We start from the raw sequence: 25,983 nt of genomic DNA, 5'->3' as shown, positions 1-25,983 counted from the left end.
CTGCTACTGAATCCCTTGAGCTCCTCCAATCTTCATGGTGGTATCTTCCTCAAGTGCCACCCCCACCTCTCTGCTGGGTCCCTAGCTTGGCACTCCAGATACTTCTCAAGCGTCACCCCCGCTGGCCTGCTTGGTCCCTGACTTGACACACAAGACTGCTCTGCAAGTGTCACCTCCACTGGTTGGGTCTCTGGCTTGGCACTTGCTGAAGTTTCCTGATTCTTCACTGTCCCCGGTTGGTGAGAATTCTGCTCCGGTACTTGCTTCACTTACTCACTGGGGTCCCTGGTAATAAGGTGGTTGGTCCCTTGGTGGTGACAGCTTCCCCTCCTACCTCCGACCACGACAGGTTCTCTGGCCGGCAGAACCGTCACTTCTGGTTGGACTACAAGCCGCAATGCCAACCCTGCGCTGCTCTCTCACTTCTGGATAGACCCTCAGACAGCCTTGCAGCCAGGTGTGCCTAATCTCTGGCCTAGCAGCCCGGGCAACACGACACACGTCCACCCAGACAGCCGTCCAGGTGGCACAGAACACAGATCACCTGACTCCACCCAAATATATAGGTTCTCCCAGCAGGCCAAGGGATTCAAGACAACCCCTGCCCATTGGCTGAGATACCCCACATACCCGTAACCTGACCTTGAGTCGCCCTTCTCATTTCTAGTACCACCAAGTAACCGGCCATCTAGTGGTAGAAGAGAAAAGTTCAAACTTAGGGAGAATTTAATAGATCAACCAGGATAATTGCTCCTGGCAAGTAAATTTGTGAGGAGTTCCCTGCCTAAAGTACAGGGTGCTACATCAACAAAAGAAAAGCCGACATTACATTTTTGGGACCCTCCCTTCCAATCCATGCTAGGTCCTTCGGGTACACCAAAATACATGTCAGACCCCTTTTCTGAGCATGCAGCTTGGCAGGCCAGGAAAGGGGGGGCATGAGTGAGCAGCACCCCAATCCTGAACTATAACAGGCCACATGGGGGTGCTTGGGAGGGGGGGCAATCTTTGGGGTGTGTGTTTTGGTGTTTTGTTTTTTTATTCCCCCCTCTCTCCCTTGGGTCCCACGCATGAAGTTATTATGGGTGATGTTGGAGTTACCTGCTGGGGACATGAATTCTGGTTTGTAAAGGACTTGTCAAAAACTGGCTCTGGGTTTTTATTTACCGTATTTATCGGCGTATAACACGCACCGGCGTATAACATGCACCTCAATTTAGGAGGGAATTTTAAGGAAAAAAAACTTTTAGGAGGGAACTTGAAGGGAAAAAAACTTACATTTAAATGCCCATCAGTGCAGCCTTGTCAGTGCAGCCTTGTCAGTGCAGCCATGTCAGTGCAGCCATGTCAGTGCAGCCATGTCAGTGCAGCCTTGCCAGTGCAGCCATGTCAGTGCAGCCATGTCAGTGCAGCCTTCCCCAGTGTCCAGTGCAGCCTTGCCCCAGTCCAGCATTGCCCCAGTCCAGCCTTGCCCCAGTGCAGTCTTGCTGAAGCCTCTGAGCTTCAAAATCGCCGACCGCGATTTGAAAATGGCGCCGCTGGCGCCGAAATACACAGAGCCGGTCCTCGGCTCTTCTCGGCGGCTCTCGTTCACTTTCGGCTCCACTCGGACGGTGAGCGGAGCTATCCGAAACTAGCCGAGTATACTCGGCTAGGTTCGGGCGGCGCTCGAGTGAAACCGAAAGCGGCCGAGAAGAGCCGAGGACCGGCACTGTGTATTTCGGCGCCGGCGGCGCCATTTTCAAATCGCGGTCAGCGATTTTTTCGTTCTGACAGGTCAGGATCGCAGGGGATCAGCGTATAACACGCACCCGCAATTTTCCCCTGATTTTAAGGGGAAAAAAGTGCGTGTTATACGCCGATAAATACGGTACTTTGGCCATTTTTGGGTGAATGAGTACTATGTACCCCATACTCATTCACATAAGGGAAACTTGGGATCTGGGGCCTAGATTCCAATAAGTTGCCCCCACCACCACTGGGCCAAGGTTGTCCCCATGTTGAAGAAGACCTCATCCCCACAATGTACCTTGGGGAGGGGGGAGGGGACCCCCCCATTTAGAGAGCATGTGGCCTGCTATGGTTCTGGGGAGGTGGGGGTTGCACTTGCTTATAACAGCAGCTGGAGAGATGAGCCATCTGCTCCATCTCCCATACCCTCATCCAGCTGCTGGACAGACCCATTCCTTCATCCAAGATTGTCCCATGCAGAAACAGATTCGTCAAGGTCAGTCAGCACTTGCTGCATCTGCCATAAGACCTTTGTGTCCATAGTTGCGGGAGGAGATGGTAAAGCACACGGCTAATCTGCCACATTGCCGACACTTCAGCCAGGATTTCAGAGTTGTCTGCTGGTATTTCCTGATAGTCCCAGGCAAAGGGAGCCCAGCCCTGGCAGAATCTAGCAGTCGTCTGTAGGCAATCTCCAGCTCCCATTGCTGAACGGCCAGAAACTCCAAATCTTCCAGTGCCCAGCATTTCGAGACATTCAGCATCCACTCTCTGTACATGATTTCCTCCAAACGCCACTCCAAATCGCTCCCAAAGTCAGGGTCCTCGGACCACCTCCCTAATAACAGCCCCAGGTCGCCGTAGCCAAAGCCTGGGGTGTCGTCCGCTGTCCATGGGCACACTTGGGCTACATACCAGTGGATGGCTCTGTAGCTCTCGTGCAACCGCATCTCCACCTGGATCAGCCTAGTTAACTCAGCTTTCCATTCCTTATGCGTTTTTTTTTCCCAAAAACAGCATTCGTACTGCAACCAATACCTTTCCTGGAAGGAGGAGAGAATTTTTCCCTTGTATCGCTGCTCACAGGCTAGCGCTTCCTTCACAAGTTCCCAGAGGATAGAATCAAACCATCCCAGCAAGACCTGCTCTGACTCTGGTCCCTTGTACTGTATCTCTCTGTACAAGGGACCAGAGTCAGAGAGATACAGTACAAGTACAGTATTTCTCCTTCCTATGTGGTGATGGTGATGATGGTGCACCTAGCACTAGCTCTGGTTGGTTGGTGGTGTTGTGAGTAATACCGTCATAATTTGGGACTGCTGCTTTGTCTTGCAGGGTCGCCTCTACTGGAGCTGGACTCGGAGTTGATGTGTGATGTAGCTGATAATGAGGTTAGAGATTTCTGTCCCCGGCTGATCACATACACATCTATCTATCTATCTATCTATCTATCTATCTATCTATCTATCTATCTATCTATCTATCTATCTATCTATCTATCTATCTATCTATCTATCTATCTATCTACCTATCTATCTACCTATCTATCTAACGATATACCGATATACTTCCTGTATTGGTCAGGAGGAGTCTTCCTTAGATGTGAGGTTTCCAGAAAATCACATGAAAGTGTCTGCTGGCAGAAGACAGAGCAAGAGGCTCCCAATCGACCTCAACAAGTGTAGCCTGTATGGTCAGCTGTGCACACCGTTCCAGGCTCTTCATGTGGCGGTAAGATGACATAAACTGAGAGGATGTTATAGGATCTGCCTTGCAGAACTGGGATCCATGGTTTGAATCCCAACCTGGACACTGTCTGCATGGAGTTTGCATGTTCTCCCTGTGCCTGTGTGGGTTTCCTCTGGGTACTCCCAGTTTCCTGGTGGTTCAGATGGGGACTGACTGTTCCTGTGCTTTATGAGGACCATTGCTGATTTTACCATTCTGTTTTAGGAAATGGCAGAGGTACCCACTATCTCTCATGGTCTTTCCGGCCTCGGCACAAGTGACTTCTGGTGGCCCCAACAAGAGTCTCACAGGGACCCCAAGACACAAGATAAACAATCATCCCAGAACCTACAGAGCCTGAACGGCAGAGACTCACATCTTTTGTCCCTCCCCCCTCATTCCTGATGATTCAGAAATACCCCAATTCATCATGTGACACATTATATGAGACTATCAGACATAGGCTGACCATACCCCCCGAGCTCTGACCCCTAGATTGACCATACACCCCATACGGACCTCCGACACCCAGACCGACTGTACACCCTTCTCCTATCTACACCCCATATGGACCTCCAACACCCAGCCGACTGTACACCCTTCTCCTATCTACACCCCATATGGAGCTCCGACACCCAGACCGACTGTACACCCTTCTCCTATCTACACCCCATATGGACCACCAACACCCAGCCGACTGTACACCCTTCTCCTATTTACACCCCATATGGAGCTCCGACACCCAGACCGACTGTACACCCTTCTCCTATCTACACCCCATATGGACCTCTAAAACCCAGCCGACTGTACACCCTTCACCTATCTACACCCCATATGGAGCTCCGACACCCAGACCGACTGTACACCCTTCTCCTATCTACACCCCATATGGACCTCTGACACCCAGCCGACTGTACACCCTTCTCCTATCTACACCCCATATGGAGCTCCGACACGCAGACCGACTGTACACCCTTCTCCTATCTACACCCCATATGGACCTCCAACACCCAGCCGACTGTACACCCTTCTCCTATCTACACCCTATACGGACCTCCGACACCCAGACCGACTGTACACCCTTCTCCTATCTACACCCCATACGGAGCTCCAACACCCAGCTGACTGTACACCCTTCACCTATCTACACCCCATATGGAGCTCCGACACCCAGACCGACTGTACACCCTTCTCCTATCTACACCCCATACGGAGCTCCGACACCCAGCCGACTGTACACCCTTCTCCTATCTACACCCCATATGGAGCTCCGACACCCAGACCGACTGTACACCCTTCACCTATCTACACCCCATATGGAGCTCCGACACCCAGACCGACTGTACACCCTTCTCCTATCTACACCCCATATGGAGCTCCGAAACCCAGACCGACTGTACACCCTTCTCCTATCTACACCCCATATGGACCTCCGACACCCAGACTGACTGTACACCCTTCTCCTATCTACACCCCATATGGAGCTCCGACACCCAGACTGACTGTACACCCTTCACCTATCTACACCCCATATGGAGCTCCGACACCCAGACCGACTGTACACCCTTCTCCTATCTACACCCCATATGGACCTCCAACACCCAGCCGACTGTACACCCTTCTCCTATCTACACCCCATATGGAGCTCCGAAACCCAGACCGACTGTACACCCTTCTCCTATCTACACCCCATATGGAGCTCCGACACCCAGACTGACTGTACACCCTTCACCTATCTACACCCCATATGGAGCTCCGACACCCAGCCGACTGTACACCCTTCTCCTATCTACACCCCATATGGACCTCCGACACCCAGCCGACTGTACACCCTTCTCCTATCTACACCCCATATGGACCTCCGACACCCAGCCGACTGTACACCCTTCTCCTATCTACACCCTATACGGAGCTCCGACACCCAGCCGACTGTACACCCTTCTCCTATCTACACCCCATATGGAGCTCCGACACCCAGACTGACTGTACACCCTTCTCCTATCTACACCCCATATGGACCTCCGACACCCAGACTGACTGTACACCCTTCTCCTATCTACACCCTATACGGACCTCCGACACCCAGACTGACTGTACACCCTTCTCCTATCTACACCCTATACGGACCTCCGACACCCAGACCGACTGTACACCCTTCTCCTATCTACACCCTATACGGACCTCCGACACCCAGACTGACTGTACACCCTTCTCCTATCTACACCCTATACGGACCTCCGACACCCAGACTGACTGTACACCCTTCACCTATCTACACCCCATATGGAGCTCCGACACCCAGACTGACTGTACACCCTTCACCTATCTACACCCCATATGGAGCTCCGACACCCAGACTGACTGTACACCCTTCACCTATCTACACCCCATATGGAGCTCCGACACCCAGACTGACTGTACACCCTTCTCCTATCTACACCCCATATGGAGCTCCGACACCCAGACCGACTGTACACCCTTCTCCTATCTACACCCCATATGGACCTCCAACACCCAGCCGACTGTACACCCTTCTCCTATCTACACCCCATATGGAGCTCCGAAACCCAGACCGACTGTACACCCTTCTCCTATCTACACCCCATATGGAGCTCCGACACCCAGACTGACTGTACACCCTTCACCTATCTACACCCCATATGGAGCTCCGACACCCAGCCGACTGTACACCCTTCTCCTATCTACACCCCATATGGACCTCCGACACCCAGCCGACTGTACACCCTTCTCCTATCTACACCCCATATGGACCTCCGACACCCAGCCGACTGTACACCCTTCTCCTATCTACACCCTATACGGAGCTCCGACACCCAGCCGACTGTACACCCTTCTCCTATCTACACCCCATATGGAGCTCCGACACCCAGACTGACTGTACACCCTTCTCCTATCTACACCCCATATGGACCTCCGACACCCAGACTGACTGTACACCCTTCTCCTATCTACACCCTATACGGACCTCCGACACCCAGACTGACTGTACACCCTTCTCCTATCTACACCCTATACGGACCTCCGACACCCAGACCGACTGTACACCCTTCTCCTATCTACACCCTATACGGACCTCCGACACCCAGACTGACTGTACACCCTTCTCCTATCTACACCCTATACGGACCTCCGACACCCAGACTGACTGTACACCCTTCACCTATCTACACCCCATATGGAGCTCCGACACCCAGACTGACTGTACACTAGAAGGTCCGATATACAGAAATTTTGCTGATTGCTGTTTAGTAAATAAACTTTACTGTGTGTGTTAATGTGTTCTCTATAATTCAGGTTGGCACCTCATCGATATACAAGCTGTTCCATGTGGTTATCATTAGGCGGTGGAGTAATGTTTAGGTGGAAGTTTCGGTTCAGTTTCTCTCACCGTCTCTGTGAAATGGAATAACCATTAATTACACCGTAGTGCTTGTTTATGAGAAGCTCCATGTGGCTGGACACACATGACGGCAGAGATGAATGAGCACCTGTCATAGAACTAACAGAGAACACTGCCTTCCCACCAATGAGCAGTCTCCAGCATAGGTTGGTCCATTGAAGGATAAATCTGGGGGGCGGCAGCTCTCTGTCTTCTATGCTAATGGATAACTAAGCACTGAGGTGAATGTTTTCCTGCCAGTACACAGGATGTTCACAATCTACCACGCTGGATTGTTGTTGGTAACCTCATACAGTTCTGTGGATGGACAGTCTAGTTTGTGTTCCTCCAGCCCCACCAGTGGTGCAGGTGACCCCATAGATCGTATAAGAAGCATTGTTCTAGTCATTTGGCTTCCTGTGTCTGTGAACCTCCACAAAACCAAACCAGTGTGGCCAGTGGCCACTTCTCCTGGTGTTCAGCCTGCTTGACCTTGTGTGGTCACAGATCCCACATGATGCCTTCTTTTGGGTGGAAGCTCTCTCTGCCTAATGCCGCGTACATACGAGCGGAATTTCCATCGGAAAAATCTTGGATGGTTTTACACACGGTCACACAAAAGTTTGCTGAACTTTCGACCATCAAGAACGCGGTGACATACAACACTACGACGAGCCGAGAAAATGAAGTTCAATGCTTCCGAGCATGCATCGAATTGTTTCTGAGCATGCGTAGGAATTTTGCGCGTCGGAATTGGTACAGACGATCGGAATTTCCGATCGGAACTTTTTCCGACCGAAAAATTGAAAACATGCTCCCAATCTTTTGCTGGCTGGAATTCTGCCAGCAAAAGTCCGATGGAGCATACCCACGGTCGCATTTTCTGACCAAAAGCTCTCATCTGTCTTTTGCTGGCCGAATTTCCGATCGTGTGTACACGGCATAAGGAGTCAATCTGTGCCTCCTGACTGACACAGATCTGCATGGGAAAGCAGAAGTGACTAAAGCGGCCGGCCAGGCTCTAGGAGACCCCACTGCAGACATAAACCAACTCGTTTCTGGCTTTAACAGCATTTTTCTACAGTCCCCTTCTAGGACAGAACAGGAGAGTCTGAGGTTTGTTCCACCAGGACATGACATTTGTCAGCAAATAAAACATAAAAAGTCCTTCTTTCCACAGCCCAGATCAGTTATTGTTTCTTCTGTCTGACCAGCAAGACTAGGATGGCCCTGAAATGGTAGATTCTAACTCTAATGCTGGAATTGGGAAAGTCCTCTTTTCTGATAGTCTGGACAATATTGGAAGTGGATGTCAGCCTGTTGAGCTGGAGAGGAGTCTTTGACTCTCTCAGTCCAGGAGACTTGATCACCAGTGGAAGCTCAGCTCCTGTTCAGTTTTCCCTTCAGCACTGGACCTTTTGTCTCTGGGGTCAGACAGTGCCATGGTGGTGGCGTAAATCAAGGGGACACCAAAGGTTGAGCTGCTCACAAGGAAGCTGATCTAATTCAAGCTTGAGGAGAGATTCACACCAGCCTTGTTGGCAGTGCACATTCCTGGTGTGGAAAACTGTCAGGGGGACTTTGTTATCAATGTCTGGATCCCGGGCAGTGGTCTCTCCACCTTGAGGTGTTTTAGGCTCTCTGCCACAGGTTGAGTGGTGACTTTGTGGGATCAGTTCCACCTGATTTGCTCTCAAGCTCCTTCCTTGCTTGTTCAGCAGGTACAGAAGGTAGCGATGTTGGGCAGTCAGGTGATTCTCATCACACTGATTGGGTCCAGGAGGATGTGGTACTTGAACAGTCAGCCAGGAGCTTCATTATCTGTAGGACGATATTGAATTGTCTAAGTCTGCTGTCTCAAAGACCATCCTGCTTCATGGTCACTGGCTTTAATGGCTTGACTGTTGAATCTCACGTCCTGAAGAACTGGGGTATATCAGATTCAGTCAACCATAGCTTATGAAGGTTCAGAATTCATCTTCCCAAAAAATCTACCATCACATGTGGAAAGCATACTGCAAGAAGTATTGTATCTGTGGGATGGGTTCTGCCTTTTCTCCATTCGATAAGGACATCAAGGCTCAGCCAATACACTACACACATTTAATGAGGTCAAATTGCAGAAGCCATGTAAAAAAAGCAAAGTGTATACCAATTATCACTGACATTTCAAAGCCACAAAGAACCCCTTTCTCGAGGGGACACAGACCGCTGAAACAGGTCCAGGTAAGTCCAGGAGCAGAGTATTTTCTATGTTATGGAGGGTCATGTTGGAGGTGTGAGATCCCAGTGGTGGAGTAATGAGAAGGGTATAGAGCAGCCAGGAGCAGAGTATTTTCTATGTTATGGAGGGTCATGTTGGAGGTGAGAGATCCCGGTGGTGGAGTAATGAGAAGGGTATAGAGCGGCCAGGAGCAGAGTATTTTCTATGTTATGGAGGGTCATGTTAGAGGTGAGAGATCCCGGTGGTGGAGTAATGAGAAGGGTATAGAGCGGCCAGGAGCAGAGTATTTTCTATGTTATGGAGGGTCATGTTGGAGGTGAGAGATCCCGGTGGTAGTGTAATGAGAAGGGTATAGAGCAGCCAGGAGCAGAGTATTTTCTATATTATGGAGGGTGATGTTGGAGGTGTGAGATCCCAGTGGTGGAGTAATGAGAAGGGTATAGAGCGGCCAGGAGCAGAGTATTTTCTATGTTATGGAGGGTCATGTTAGAGGTGAGAGATCCCGGTGGTGGAGTAATGAGAAGGGTATAGAGCGGCCAGGAGCAGAGTATTTTCTATGTTATGGAGGGTCATGTTAGAGGTGAGAGATCCCGGTGGTGGAGTAATGAGAAGGGTATAGAGCAGCCAGGAGCGGAGTATTTTCTATGTTATGGAGGGTGATGTTGGAGGTGTGAGATCCCGGCGGTTTCCACATCCTGCAGAGAAGTTATTGCCCTGTTATTACTTGACTGAGTTCCCTAAGTACCCTCGGATGCAAGCCATCTGGTCCCGGTGATTTATTAATGTTAAGTTTCTCAAGTCTAATTTTAATTCCATCCTCTGTTAACCATGGAGGTGCTTCCTGTGTTGTGTCATGAGGATAAACACTGCAGTTTTGGTTACTGAAGCCCCCCGATTCCCTCGTGAAGACTGAGGAGAAGAATAAATTCAATACCTTCACCATCTCCCCATCCTTTGTAACCAGATGTCCTTCCTCATTCTTTATGGGGCCAATATGGTCTGTCCTCCCTTTTTTACTGTTTACATACTTAAAGAATTTCTTGGGATTTTTTTTGCTCTCCTCCGCTATGTGTCTTTCATGTTCTATCTTAGCCGTCCTAATTGCACCCTTACATTTCTTATTGCATTCTTTATAAAGTCTGAATGCTGAGGATGATCCCTCAACCTTGTATTTTTTGAAGGCCTTCTCCTTTGCTTTTATATGTATTTTTACATTGGAGTTAAGCCATCCAGGATGTTTGTTCGCTCTTTTAAATTTATAACCCAATGGGATGCATTGGCTAATGCCCTTATTTAATATGCTCTTAAAGCAAACCCATCTCTCCTCCGTATTCTTTGTTCCTAATATTTTATCCCAATTTATGCCTTTTAGCAAGGTTTGTAGTTTAGGGAAGTTGGCTCTTTTGAAATTCAGTGTCTTTGTGTTCCCTTCATGTTTCCTATTTGTGTGATTTATACTGAAACTAATTGACCTGTGATCGCTGTTCCCTAAATTGCCCCGTATTTCCACATCTGTGATCAGGTCTGTATTGTTGGTAATCAGTAGATCCAGTAATGTTTTATTTCTAGTTGGTGCGTCTACCATCTGACCCATAAAATTGTCCTGCAAGTTCATTTTATTCCTCACAAATATTTGTCCTGATGATGAATCTGGGCTTCCTTGCCAAGGTGGATAATCTCTGTTTGTCCAGGGATGATTACACCTCAGCAGCTCAGGACATTAGCATTGTTTGTCTGCTTTTCAAGACAAGCAAAAGGCTGACAGACTTCCAATCCCTAAATTACTTGTTGGGTCAGTTCAGCATTTCTGGAAACTCAAGAGGACTGTGAAGGAGGATCTTCCATGTCAGCATCTCGGGGCCCAAATAACAAGTTACCCCGCAGCAGGTGTCAGGCTCCTCCACCTTCATCAGTCACTACCAACTGCATCTCCTGTATGTTCATCACCACCCCTACAGTGATCAGAGAGGTGGAGGGAGGCCAGGAACTCAGTATTTTCTATGTTAGAGGTGTGAGATCCCGGTGGTAGTGTAATGAGAAGGGTATAGAATGGCCAGGAGCAGAGTATTTTCTATGTTATGGAGGGTCATGTTGGAGGTGTGAGATCCCGGTGGTGGAGTAATGAGAAGGGTATAGAGTGGCCAGGAGCAGAGTATTTTCTATATTATGGAGGGTGATGTTGGAGGTGTGAGATCCCAGTGGTGGAGTAATGAGAAGGGTATAGAGCAGCCAGGAGCAGAGTATTTTCTATGTTATGGAGGGTCATGTTGGAGGTGTGAGATCCCAGTGGTGGAGTAATGAGAAGGGTATAGAGCAGCCAGGAGCAGAGTATTTTCTATGTTATGGAGGGTCATGTTGGAGGTGAGAGATCCCGGTGGTGGAGTAATGAGAAGGGTGTAGAGCAGCCAGGAGCAGAGTATTTTCTATGTTATGGAGGGTCATGTTGGAGGTGAGAGATCCCGGTGGTGGAGTAATGAGAAGGGTATAGAATGGCCAGGAGCAGAGTATTTTCTATGTTATGGAGGGTCATGTTGGAGGTGTGAGATCCCGGTGGTGGAGTAATGAGAAGGGTATAGAATGGCCAGGAGCAGAGTATTTTCTATGTTATGGAGGGTCATGTTGGAGGTGAGAGATCCCAGTGGTGGAGTAATGAGAAGGGTATAGAGCAGCCAGGAGCAGAGTATTTTCTATGTTATGGAGGGTCATGTTGGAGGTGAGAGATCCCAGTGGTGGAGTAATGAGAAGGGTATAGAGCAGCCAGGAGCAGAGTATTTTCTATGTTATGGAGGGTCATGTTGGAGGTGAGAGATCCCGGTGGTGGAGTAATGAGAAGGGTATAGAGCAGCCAGGAGCAGAGTATTTTCTATGTTATGGAGGGTCATGTTGGAGGTGTGAGATCCCGGTGGTGGAGTAATGAGAAGGGTATAGAGTGGCCAGGAGCAGAGTATTTTCTATGTTATGGAGGGTCATGTTGGAGGTGTGAGATCCCAGTGGTGGAGTAATGAGAAGGGTATAGAGCAGCCAGGAGCAGAGTATTTTCTATGTTATGGAGGGTCATGTGGGAGGTGAGAGATCCCGGCGGTGGAGTAATGAGAAGGGTATAGAGCGGCCAGGAGCAGAGTATTTTCTATGTTATGGAGGGTCATGTTGGAGATGAGAGATCCCGGTGGTAGTGTAATGAGAAGGGTATAGAGCGGCCAGGAGCAGAGTATTTTCTATGTTATGGAGGGTCATGTTGGAGGTGTGAGATCCCGGTGGTGGAGTAATGAGAAGGGTATAGAGCGGCCAGGAGCAGAGTATTTTCTATGTTATGGAGGGTCATGTTGGAGATGAGAGATCCCGGTGGTAGTGTAATGAGAAGGGTATAGAGCAGCCAGGAGCAGAGTATTTTCTATATTATGGAGGGTGATGTTGGAGGTGTGAGATCCCAGTGGTGGAGTAATGAGAAGGGTATAGAGCGGCCAGGAGCAGAGTATTTTCTATGTTATGGAGGGTCATGTTGGAGGTGTGAGATCCCGGTGGTGGAGTAATGAGAAGGGTATAGAGCAGCCAGGAGCAGAGTATTTTCTATGTTATGGAGGGTGATGTTGGAGGTGTGAGATCCCGGCGGTTTCCACATCCTGCAGAGAAGTTATTGCCCTGTTATTACTTGACTGAGTTCCCTAAGTACCCTCGGATGCAAGCCATCTGGTCCCGGTGATTTATTAATGTTAAGTTTCTCAAGTCTAATTTTAATTCCATCCTCTGTTAACCATGGAGGTGCTTCCTGTGTTGTGTCATGAGGATAAACACTGCAGTTTTGGTTACTGAAGCCCCCGATTCCCTCGTGAAGACTGAGGAGAAGAATAAATTCAATACCTTTGCCATCTCCCCATCCTTTGTAACCAGATGTCCTTCCTCATTCTTTATGGGGCCAATATGGTCTGTCCTCCCTTTTTTACTGTTTACATACTTAAAGAATTTCTTGGGATATTTTTTGCTCTCCTCCGCTATGTGTCTTTCATGTTCTATCTTAGCCGTCCTAATTGCACCCTTACATTTCTTGTTGCATTCTTTATAAATTCTGAATGCTGAGGATGATCCCTCAGCCTTGTATTTTTTGAAGGCCTTCTCCTTTGCTTTTATATGTATTTTTACATTGGAGTTAAGCCATCCAGGAAGTTTGTTCGCTCTTTTAAATTTATAACCCAATGGGATGCATTGGCTAATGCCCTTATTTAATATGCTCTTAAAGCAAACCCATCTCTCCTCCGTATTCTTTGTTCCTAATATTTTATCCCAATTTATGCCTTTTAGCAAGGTTTGTAGTTTAGGGAAGTTGGCTCTTTTGAAATTCAGTGTCTTTGTGTTCCCTTCATGTTTCCTATTTGTGTGATTTATACTGAAACTAATTGACCTGTGATCGCTGTTCCCTAAATTGCCCCGTATTTCCACATCTGTGATCAGGTCTGTATTGTTGGTAATCAGTAGATCCAGTAATGTTTTATTTCTAGTTGGTGCGTCTACCATCTGACCCATAAAATTGTCCTGCAAGTTCATTTTATTCCTCACAAATATTTGTCCTGATGATGAATCTGGGCTTCCTTGCCAAGGTGGATAATCTCTGTTTGTCCAGGGATGATTACACCTCAGCAGCTCAGGACATTAGCATTGTTTGTCTGCTTTTCAAGACAAGCAAAAGGCTGACAAACTTCCAATCCCTAAATTACTTGTTGGGTCAGTTCAGCATTTCTGGAAACTCAAGAGGACTGTGAAGGAGGATCTTCCATGTCAGCATCTCGGGGCCCAAATAACAAGTTACCCCGCAGCAGGTGTCAGGCTCCTCCACCTTCATCAGTCACTACCAACTGCATCTCCTGTATGTTCATCACCACCCCTACAGTGATCAGAGAGGTGGAGGGAGGCCAGGAACTCAGTATTTTCTATGTTAGAGGTGTGAGATCCCGGTGGTAGTGTAATGAGAAGGGTATAGAATGGCCAGGAGCAGAGTATTTTCTATGTTATGGAGGGTCATGTTGGAGGTGTGAGATCCCGGTGGTGGAGTAATGAGAAGGGTATAGAGCAGCCAGGAGCAGAGTATTTTCTATGTTATGGAGGGTCATGTTGGAGGTGTGAGATCCCGGTGGTGGAGTAATGAGAAGGGTATAGAGCAGCCAGGAGCAGAGTATTTTCTATATTATGGAGGGTGATGTTGGAGGTGTGAGATCCCAGTGGTGGAGTAATGAGAAGGGTATAGAGCAGCCAGGAGCAGAGTATTTTCTATGTTATGGAGGGTCATGTTGGAGGTGTGAGATCCCAGTGGTGGAGTAATGAGAAGGGTATAGAGCAGCCAGGAGCAGAGTATTTTCTATGTTATGGAGGGTCATGTTGGAGGTGAGAGATCCCGGTGGTGGAGTAATGAGAAGGGTATAGAGCAGCCAGGAGCAGAGTATTTTCTATGTTATGGAGGGTCATGTTGGAGGTGAGAGATCCCGGTGGTAGTGTAATGAGAAGGGTATAGAGCAGCCAGGAGCAGAGTATTTTCTATGTTATGGAGGGTCATGTTGGAGGTGAGAGATCCCAGTGGTGGAGTAATGAGAAGGGTATAGAGCAGCCAGGAGCAGAGTATTTTCTATGTTATGGAGGGTCATGTTGGAGGTGAGAGATCCCGGTGGTAGTGTAATGAGAAGGGTATAGAGCAGCCAGGAGCAGAGTATTTTCTATGTTATGGAGGGTCATGTTGGAGGTGAGAGATCCCGGTGGTGGAGTAATGAGAAGGGTATAGAGCAGCCAGGAGCAGAGTATTTTCTATGTTATGGAGGGTCATGTTGGAGGTGAGAGATCCCTGTGGTGGAGTAATGAGAAGGGTATAGAGCAGCCAGGAGCAGAGTATTTTCTATGTTATGGAGGGTCATGTTGGAGATGAGAGATCCCGGTGGTAGTGTAATGAGAAGGGTATAGAGCAGCCAGGAGCAGAGTATTTTCTATGTTATGGAGGGTGATGTTGGAGGTGTGAGATCCCAGTGGTGGAGTAATGAGAAGGGTATAGAGCGGCCAGGAGCAGAGTATTTTCTATGTTATGGAGGGTCATGTTGGAGGTGTGAGATCCCGGTGGTGGAGTAATGAGAAGGGTATAGAGCAGCCAGGAGCAGAGTATTTTCTATATTATGGAGGGTGATGTTGGAGGTGTGAGATCCCGGCGGTGGAGTAATGAGAAGGGTATAGAATGGCCAGGAGCAGAGTATTTTCTATGTTATGGAGGGTCATGTTGGAGGTGTGAGATCCCGGTGGTGGAGTAATGAGAAGGGTATAGAGCAGCCAGGAGCAGAGTATTTTCTATGTTATGGAGGTGAGAGATCCCGGTGGTGGAGTAATGAGACGGGTATAGAGCGGCCAGGAGCAGAGTATTTTCTATGTTATGGAGGTGAGAGATCCCGGTGGTGGAGTAATGAGAAGGGTATAGAATGGCCAGGAGCAGAGTATTTTCTATGTTATGGAGGGTCATGTTAGAGGTGTGAGATCCCGGTGGTGGAGTAATGAGAAGGGTATAGAGCAGCCAGGAGCAGAGTATTTTCTATGTTATGGAGGTGAGAGATCCCGGTGGTGGAGTAATGAGACGGGTATAGAGCGGCCAGGAGCAGAGTATTTTCTATGTTATGGAGGGTCATGTTGGAGTAATGAGAAGGGTATAGAGCGGCCAGGAGCAGAGTATTTTCTATGTTATGGAGGGTCATGTTGGAGGTGTGAGATCCCGGTGGTGGAGTAATGAGAAGGGTATAGAGCAGCCAGGAGCAGAGTATTTTCTATGTTATGGAGGTGAGAGATCCCGGTGGTGGAGTAATGAGAAGGGTATAGAGCGGCCAGGAGCAGAGTATTTTCTATGTTATGGAGGGTGATGTTGGAGTAATGAGAAGGGTATAGAGAGTCTCACTTCCTGTTTTGGCTGCAGGACAGGAAGTGAAGGGAAATCTCCCCAATGGGACACAGATGGCAGGGGTTCTAACCCTCCATTACTCCATCCACAATGGGGGAGGGGACAAGGTTTTCCTATAGTTCAGAGGTTCTCATCTCCTGTCCTCGGGATCCTCTAACAGGCCAGGTTTGCAGGATTACTGAAATACATGACAGGTGATCTCATGTGCTGCTCAGTGATTGGCGGATTCTAGACTACATCCCCCCCCAGGTAATACAGAAATCCTGGCCTGTTGGGTCCCGAGGACTGGAGGTGAGAAGCTCTGATATATTCTAATGTCAATCTGTAGATGCAGTAACTTCATTCACCCCCCAGGGGGCTCCGCAGAGCATAACAATCCTTCGTAAAAGTTCCGCTAATCATTCCAACATTCCCATATTAATAGAAGTTCTGTGTCCGGATTCCACCCTGTACAATGAGCGATGTTCTGCAGATCTCTAGAGAGGTCAGTGATGGGATAATCTGCAGAATATATCAATATGGATCTGTCAGGAGGGGGAGGGGAGGGAGCGATGTTCTGCAGAATATATCAATATGGATCTGTCAGGAGGGGGAGGGGAGGGAGCGATGTTCTGCAGAATATATCAATATGGATCTGTCAGGAGGGGGAGGGGAGGGAGCGATGTTCTGCAGAATATATCAATGTGGATCTGTCAGGAGGGGGAGGGGAGGGAGCGATGTTCTGCAGAATATATCAATATGGATCTGTCAGGAGGGGGAGGGGAGGGAGCGATGTTCTGCAGAATATATCAATATGGATCTGTCAGGAGGGGGAGGGGAGGGAGCGATGTTCTGCAGAATATATCAATGTGGATCTGTCAGGAGGGGGAGGGGAGGGAGCGATGTTCTGCAGAATATATCAATATGGATCTGTCAGGAGGGGGAGGGGAGGGAGCGATGTTCTGCAGAATATATCAATATGGATCTGTCAGGAGGGGGAGGGGAGGGAGCGATGTTCTGCAGAATATATCAATGTGGATCTGTCAGGAGGGGGAGGGGAGGGAGCGATGTTCTGCAGAATATATCAATATGGATCTGTCAGGAGGGGGAGGGGAGGGAGCGATGTTCTGCAGAATATATCAATATGGATCTCTCAGGAGGGGGAGGGAGTGATGTTCTGCAGAATATATCAATATGGATCTGTCAGGAGGGGGAGGGGAAGGAGCGATGTTCTGCAGAATATATCAATATGGATCTGTCAGGAGGGGGAGGGGAAGGAGCGATGTTCTGCAGAATATATGAATATGGATCTGTCAGGAGGGGGAGGGAGCGATGTTCTGCAGAATATATCAATATGGATCTGTCAGGAGGGGGAGGGGACGGAGCGATGTTCTGCAGAATATATCAATGTGGATCTGTAAGGAGGGGGAGGGGAGGGAGCGATGTTCTGCAGAATATATCAATATGGATCTGTCAGGAGGGGGAGGGGAAGGAGCGATGTTCTGCAGAATATATCAATAGGGTTCTGTCCGGAGGGTCAGGGGAGGGAGCGATGTTCTGCAGAATATATCAATATGGATCTGTCAGGAGGGGGAGGGGAGGGAGCGATGTTCTGCAGAATATATCAATATGGATCTGTCAGGAGGGGGAGGGGAGGGAGCGATGTTCTGCAGAATATATCAATATGGATCTGTCAGGAGGGGGAGGGGAGGGAGCGATGTTCTGCAGAATATATCAATATGGATCTGTCAGGAGGGGGAGGGGAGGGAGCGATGTTCTGCAGAATATATCAATATGGATCTGTCAGGAGGGGGAGGGGAGGGAGCGATGTTCTGCAGAATATATCAATATGGATCTCTCAGGAGGGGGAGGGAGCGATGTTCTGCAGAATATATCAATATGGATCTGTCAGGAGGGGGAGGGGAGGGAGCGATGTTCTGCAGAATATATCAATATGGATCTGTCAGGAAGAGGAGGAGGAGGGGATGGAGCGATGATCTGTAGCGAGGACAGTGGTGGAATAGTCTGCAGACTTCCTCTGTATATATCTCTGTTGGTTGTCAGGGAGGTGAAGGGTTAAGCAGTGGCAGTTGAGGGTGACAGGGCAGGTGAGGGGAGGGCAGGGGGCAGGGCACAGAGATCAGAGGAGTGTCAGTGTTGAGTTTATTCTGCTGTCTACACTGTGCAGGTTCCAGGTTAGTGCAGGATGTGTATTGTCTATATTTACTATGTGCAGTGTGGGGGGTATAGAGATCAGTGGTGTGCAGTGTGGGGGGTATAGAGATCGGTGGTGTGCAGTGTGGGGGGGGTATAGAGATCGGTGGTGTGCAGTGTGGGGGGGTATAGAGATCGGTGGTGTGCAGTGTGGGGGGGTATAGAGATCGGTGGTGTGCAGTGTGGGGGGTATAGAGATCGTGGTGTGCAGTGTGGGGGGTATAGAGATCAGTGGTGTGCAGTGTGGGGGGTATAGAGATCGGTGGTGTGCAGTGTGGGGGGGGTATAGAGATCAGTGGTGTGCAGTGTGGGGGGGGTATAGAGATCAGTGGTGTGCAGTGTGGGGGGGGTATAGAGATAGGTGGTGTGCAGTGTGGGGGGTATAGAGATCGGTGGTGTGCAGTGTGGGGGGTATAGAGATCGGTGGTGTGCAGTGTGGGAGGGATATAGAGATCGGTGGTGTGCAGTGTGGGGGGTATAGAGATCGGTGGTGTGCAGTGTGGGAGGGATATAGAGATCGGTGGTGTGCAGTGTGGGGGGGTATAGAGATCGGTGGTGTGCAGTGTGCGGGGGGGGGTATAGAGATCAGTGGTGTGCAGTGTGGGGGGTATAGAGATCGGTGGTGTGCAGTGTGGGGGGTATAGCGATAGGTGGTGTGCAGTGTGGGGGGTATAGAGATCGGTGGTGTGCAGTGTGGGGGGTATAGAGATCGGTGGTGTGCAGTGTGGGGGGGTATAGAGATCGGTGGTGTGCAGTGTGGGGGGTATAGAGATCGGTGGTGTGCAGTGTGGGGGGTATAGAGATCGGTGGTGTGCAGTGTGGGGGGTATAGAGATCGGTGGTGTGCAGTGTGGGGGGGTATAGAGATCGGTGGTGTGCAGTGGGGGGGGTATAGAGATCGGTGGTGTGCAGTGTGGGGGGTATAGAGATCGGTGGTGTGCAGTGTGGGGGGGGTATAGAGATCGGTGGTGTGCAGTGGGGGGGGTATAGAGATCGGTGGTGTGCAGTGTGGGGGGTATAGAGATCGGTGGTGTGCAGTGTGGGGGGTATAGAGATCGGTGGTGTGCAGTGTGTGGGGGGGTATAGAGATCGGTGGTGTGCAGTGTGGGGGGTATAGAGATCGGTGGTGTGCAGTGTGTGGGGGGGTATAGAGATCGGTGGTGTGCAGTGTGTGGGGGGGTATAGAGATCGGTGGTGTGCAGTGTGTGGGGGGGTATAGAGATCGGTGGTGTGCAGTGTGGGGGGGTATAGAGATCGGTGGTGTGCAGTGTGGGGGGGGGTATAGAGATCGGTGGTGTGCAGTGTGGGGGGGTATAGAGATCGGTGGTGTGCAGTGTGGGGGGGTATAGAGATCGGTGGTGTGCAGTGTGGGGGGGTATAGAGATCGGTGGTGTGCAGTGTGGGGGGTATAGAGATCGGTGGTGTGCAGTGTGGGGGGTATAGAGATCGGTGGTGTGCAGTGTGGGGGGTATAGAGATCGGTGGTGTGCAGTGTGAGGGGGGTATAGAGATCGGTGGTGTGCAGTGTGAGGGGGGTATAGAGATCGGTGGTGTGCAGTGTGGGGGGGGTATAGAGATCGGTGGTGTGCAGTGTGGGGGGGTATAGAGATCGGTGGTGTGCAGTGTGGGGGGTATAGAGATCGGTGGTGTGCAGTGTGGGGGGGGTATAGAGATCGGTGGTGTGCAGTGTGGGGGGTATAGAGATCGGTGGTGTGCAGTGTGGGGGGTATAGAGATCGGTGGTGTGCAGTGTGTGGGGGGGTATAGAGATCGGTGGTGTGCAGTGTGGGGGGGGTATAGAGATCGGTGGTGTGCAGTGTGGGGGGGTATAGAGATCGGTGGTGTGCAGTGTGGGGGGGTATAGAGATCGGTGGTGTGCAGTGTGGGGGGGGTATAGAGATCGGTGGTGTGCAGTGTGGGGGGTATAGAGATCGGTGGTGTGCAGTGTGTGGGGGGTATAGAGATCGGTGGTGTGCAGTGTGGGGGGTATAGAGATCGGTGGTGTGCAGTGTGAGGGGGGTATAGAGATCGGTGGTGTGCAGTGTGAGGGGGGTATAGAGATCGGTGGTGTGCAGTGTGGGGGGTATAGAGATCGCTGGTGTGCAGTGTGGGGGGGTATAGAGATCGGTGGTGTGCAGTGTGGGGGGGTATAGAGATCGGTGGTGTGCAGTGTGGGGGGGTATAGAGATCAGTGGTGTGCAGTGTGGGGGGTATAGAGATCGGTGGTGTGCAGTGTGGGGGGTATAGAGATCGGTGGTGTGCAGTGTGGGGGGGGGTATAGAGATCGGTGGTGTGCAGTGTGGGGGGTATAGGAGGAGGAATAGACGGTGTTTATGTTGTATGATGTGGCAGTGCACTGGAAAATGCAGCCACTTCACCACTGTGGCCTGACCCCCCCAGCACCATTTCACCACTGTAACCTGACCCCCCCAGGGTCACTTCACCACTGTGGCCTGACCCCCCCAGCGCCATTTCACCACTGTAACCTGACCCCCCCAGGGTCACTTCACCACTGTGGCCTGACCCCCCCAGCACCATTTCACCACTGTAACCTGACCCCCCCCCAGGGTCACTTCACCACTGTGGCCTGACCCCCCCAGCACCATTTCACCACTGTAACCTGACCCCCCCAGGGTCACTTCACCACTCTATCCTGACCTCCCCAGCGCCACTTCACCACTGTAACCTTACCATCCAGTTCCACTTCACCACTGTAACCTGACCCCCCAGTGCCACTTCACCACTGTGACCTGACACCCCAGTTCCACTTCACCACTGTGACCTGACACCCCAGTTCCACTTCACCACTGTAACCTGACACCCCAGGTCCACTTCACTACTGTACCAGTGCCACTGTAACCTGACCCCCCATTTCTACTTCACACCACTGTAACCTGACCCCCCCAGCGCCATTTCACCACTGTAACCTGACCCCCCCAGGGTCACTTCACCACTGTGGCCTGACCCCCCCAGCACCATTTCACCACTGTAACCTGACCCCCCCCCAGGGTCACTTCACCACTGTGGCCTGACCCCCCCAGTTCCATTTTACCACTGTAACCTGACCCCCCAGTGCCACTTCACCACTGTGACCTGACACCCCATTTCCACTTCACCACTGTGACCTGACACCCCAGCGCCACTTCACCACTGTAACCTGACCCCCCATTTCCACTTCACCACTGTGACCTGACACCCCAGTGCCACTTCACCACTGTGACCTGACACCCCAGTGCCACTTCACCACTGTGACCTGACACCCCAGTGCCACTTCACCACTGTAACCTGACACCTCAGTGCCACTTCACCACTGTGACCTGACACCCCAGTTCCACTTCACCACTGTGACCTGACACCCCAGTTTCACTTCACCACTGTAACCTGACCCCCCCAGTGCCACTTCACCACTGTGACCTTGCACCCCAGTTCCACTTCACCACTGTGACCTGACACCCCAGTTCCACTTCACTACTGTACCAGTGCCACTGTAACCTGACACCTCAGTGCCACTTCACCACTGTGACCTGACACCCCAGTTTCACTTCACCACTGTAACCTGACCCCCCCCAGTGCCACTTCACCACTGTGACCTTGCACCCCAGTTCCACTTCACCACTGTGACCTGACACCCCAGGTCCACTTCACTACTGTACCAGTGCCACTGTAACCTGACCCCCCATTTCTACTTCACACCACTGTAACCTGACCCTCCCAGTTCCATTTCACCACTGTAACCTGACCCCCCCCCCAGTGCCACTTCACCACTGTAACCTGACACCCCAGTGCCACTTCACCACTGTGACCTGACCCTCCCAGTTCCATTTCACCACTGTGACCTGGCACCCCAGTTCCACTTCACCACTGTGACCTGACACCCCAGGTCCACTTCACTACTGTACCAGTGCCACTGTAACCTGGCCCCCCATTTCTACTTCACACCACTGTAACCTGACCCTCCCAGTTCCATTTCACCACTGTAACCTGACACCCCAGTGCCACTTCACCACTGTAACCTGACCCCCCAGTTCAACTTCACCACTGTAACCTGACCCCCCCAGGGTCACTTCACCACTGTGGCCTGACCCCCCCAGTTCCATTTTACCACTGTAACCTGACACCCCCCAGCGCCACTTCACCACTGTAACCTTACCATCCAGTTCCATTTCACCACTCTATCCTGACCCCCCCCAGCGCCACTTCACCACTGTAACCTTACCATCCAGTTCCATTTCACCACTGTAACCTGACACCCCAGTGCCACTTCACCACTGTGACCTGACACCCCAGGTCCACTTCACTACTGTACCAGTGCCACTGTAACCTGACCCCCCATTTCTACTTCACACCACTGTAACCTGACCCTCCCAGTTCCATTTCACCACTGTGACCTGACACCCCAGTGCCACTTCACCACTGTGACCTGACACCCCAGTGCCACTTCACCACTGTGACCTGAACCCCCAGTTCCACTTCACCACTGTGACCTGACACCCCAGTGCCACTTCACCACTGTAACCTGACCCCCCAGTGCCACTTCACCACTGTGACCTGACACCCCAGTTTCACTTCACCACTGTAACCTGACCCCCCAGGTCCACTTCACTACTGTACCAGTGCCACTGTAACCTGACCCCCCATTTCTACTTCACACCACTGTAACCTGACCCCCCCCAGTTCCATTTCAACACTGTAACCTGACCCCCCAGTTCCATTTCAACACTGTAACCTGACCCCCCAGTTCCATTTCACCACTGTAACCTGACACCCCAGTGCCACTTCACCACTGTAACCTGACACCCCAGTGCCACTTCACCACTGTAACCTGACCCCCCAGTTCCACTTCACCACTGTGACCTGACCCTCCCAGTTCCATTTCACCACTGTAACCTGACCCCCCCAGGGTCACTTCACCACTGTGGCCTGACCCCCCCAGTTCCATTTTACCACTGTAACCTGACCCCCAGTTCCATTTCACCACTCTATCCTGACCCCCCCCAGCGCCACTTCACCACTGTAACCTTACCATCCAGTTCCATTTCACCACTGTAACCTGACCCCCCATTTCCACTTCACCACTGTAACCTGACCCCCCTAGTTCCATTTCACCACTGTAACCTGACACCCCAGTGCCACTTCACCACTGTGACCTGACACCCCAGTGCCACTTCACCACTGTGACCTGACACCCCAGTGCCACTTCACCACTGTAACCTGACACCCCAGTGCCACTTCACCACTGTAACCTGACCCCCCATTTCTACTTCACACTACTGTAACCTGACCCTCCCAGTTCCATTTCACCACTGTAACCTGACCCCCCAGTTCCACTTCACCACTGTGACCTGACCCTCCCAGTTCCATTTCACCACTGTAACCTGACCCCCCCAGGGTCACTTCACCACTGTGGCCTGACCCCCCCAGTTCCATTCTACCACTGTAACCTGACCCCCAGTTCCATTTCACCACTCTATCCTGACCCCCCCAGCGCCACTTCACCACTGTAACCTTACCATCCAGTTCCATTTCACCACTGTAACCTGACCCCCCATTTCCACTTCACCACTGTAACCTGACCCCCCAGTGCCACTTCACCACTGTGACCTGACACCCCAGTTCCACTTCACCACTGTGACCTGACACCCCAGTTCCACTTCACCACTGTGACCTGACACCCCAGGTCCACTTCACTACTGTACCAGTGCCACTGTAACCTGACCCCCCATTTCTACTTCACACCACTGTAACCTGACCCCCCAGTTCCACTTCACCACTGTGACCTGACACCCCAGGGTCACTTCACCACTGTGACCTGACACCCCAGGTCCACTTCACTACTGTACCAGCGCCACTGTGACCTGACACCCCAGGTCCACTTCACTACTGTACCAGCACCACTGTGACCTGACCCCCCAGTTCAGTTTCACCACTGTAACCTGACCCCCATTTCTACTTCACACCACTGTAACCTGACACCCCAGTTTCACTTCACCACTGTAACCTGACCCCCCAGGTCCACTTCACTACTGTACCAGTGCCACTGTAACCTGACCCCCCATTTCTACTTCACACCACTGTAACCTGACCCCCCCCAGTTCCATTTCAACACTGTAACCTGACCCCCCAGTTCCATTTCAACACTGTAACCTGACCCCCCAGTTCCATTTCACCACTGTAACCTGACACCCCAGTGCCACTTCACCACTGTAACCTGACACCCCAGTGCCACTTCACCACTGTAACCTGACCCCCCAGTTCCACTTCACCACTGTGACCTGACCCTCCCAGTTCCATTTCACCACTGTAACCTGACCCCCCCAGGGTCACTTCACCACTGTGGCCTGACCCCCGCAGTTCCATTTTACCACTGTAACCTGACCCCCAGTTCCATTTCACCACTCTATCCTGACCCCCCCCAGCGCCACTTCACCACTGTAACCTTACCATCCAGTTCCACTTCACCACTGTAACCTGACCCCCCATTTCCACTTCACCACTGTAACCTGACCCCCCCAGTTCCATTTCACCACTGTAACCTGACACCCCAGTGCCACTTCACCACTGTGACCTGACACCCCAGTGCCACTTCACCACTGTAACCTGACACCCCAGTGCCACTTCACCACTGTAACCTGACCCCCCATTTCTACTTCACACTACTGTAACCTGACCCTCCCAGTTCCATTTCACCACTGTAACCTGACCACCCCCAGTTCCATTTTACCACTGTAACCTGACACCCCAGTGCCACTTCACCACTGTGACCTGACACCCCAGTGCCACTTCACCACTGTGACCTGACACCCCAGTGCCACTTCACCACTGTGACCTGACACCCCAGTTCCACTTCACCACTGTGACCTGACACCCCAGTTCCACTTCACCACTGTGACCTGACACCCCAGTTCCACTTCACCACTGTGACCTGACACCCCAGGTCCACTTCACTACTGTACCAGTGCCACTGTAACCTGACCCCCCATTTCTACTTCACACCACTGTAACCTGACCCCCCAGTTCCACTTCACCACTGTGACCTGACACCCCAGGTCCACTTCACTACTGTACCAGCGCCACTGTGACCTGACACCCCAGGTCCACTTCACTACTGTACCAGCACCACTGTGACCTGACCCCCCAGTTCAGTTTCACCACTGTAACCTGACCCCCATTTCTACTTCACACCACTGTAACCTGACCCTCCCAGTTCCATTTCACCACTGTGACCTGAAACCCCCCGGTCACTTCACCACTGTGGCCTGACCCCCCCAGCACCATTTCACCACTGTAACCTGACACCCCAGTGCCACTTCACCACTGTGACCTGACACCCCAGTGCCACTTCACCACTGTAACCTGACACCCCAGTGCCACTTCACCACTGTAACCTGACCCCCCATTTCTACTTCACACTACTGTAACAGTGGTGAAGTGGAAATGGGGGGTCAGGTTACAGTGGTGAAATGGAACTGGATGGTGCTGTAACCTGACCCTCCCAGTTCCATTTCACCACTGTAACCTGACCCCCCCCCAGTTCCATTTCAACACTGTAACCTGACCCCCCAGTTCCATTTCACCACTGTGACCTGACACCCCAGTTCCACTTCACCACTGTGACCTGACCCTCCCAGTTCCATTTCACCACTGTGACCTGACACCCCAGTTCCACTTCACCACTGTGACCTGACACCCCAGGTCCACTTCACTACTGTACCAGTGCCACTGTAACCTGACCCCCCATTTCTACTTCACACCACTGTAACCTGACCCTCCCAGTTCCATTTCACCACTGTGACCTGA

At 51.1% G+C, this 25,983-nt stretch overlaps 2 protein-coding genes across 3 annotated transcripts in view; both read left to right on the top strand.

The window, feature by feature from the left end:
• LOC141113782 (cilia- and flagella-associated protein 337-like) overlaps positions 1-5,734 on the top strand; it is a 178,447-nt gene extending 172,713 nt beyond the window's left edge. The window contains exons 21-23 of the mRNA XM_073607063.1: positions 3,067-3,122; positions 3,316-3,462; positions 3,685-5,734. Of these exons, the coding sequence (XP_073463164.1) occupies positions 3,067-3,122; positions 3,316-3,462; positions 3,685-3,864 (383 nt within the window). The 3' untranslated portion in view covers positions 3,865-5,734. The remainder of the gene's footprint in view (positions 1-3,066; positions 3,123-3,315; positions 3,463-3,684) is intronic.
• A 10,601-nt stretch (positions 5,735-16,335) lies between these two features.
• Positions 16,336-25,983, top strand: part of FAM20A (FAM20A golgi associated secretory pathway pseudokinase) — a 124,805-nt gene continuing 115,157 nt past the window's right edge. Inside the window, exon 1 of one of the 2 annotated variants that reach the window (XM_073607061.1) lies at positions 16,336-16,480. In XM_073607061.1, coding sequence (XP_073463162.1) covers positions 16,458-16,480 — 23 coding nt within the window. In that variant the 5' untranslated portion in view covers positions 16,336-16,457. Of the gene's footprint in view, positions 16,481-18,062; positions 18,171-25,983 lie in introns of those variants that run through there. The other variant, XM_073607062.1, reaches the window with a different exon arrangement.

The sequence above is a fragment of the Aquarana catesbeiana genome, linkage group LG12 (genome assembly GCF_042186555.1).
Source record: "Aquarana catesbeiana isolate 2022-GZ linkage group LG12, ASM4218655v1, whole genome shotgun sequence".
In the NCBI taxonomy this organism is placed as follows: Eukaryota; Metazoa; Chordata; class Amphibia; order Anura; family Ranidae; genus Aquarana; species Aquarana catesbeiana.
This window is presented reverse-complemented; position numbering and strand designations above follow the sequence as displayed.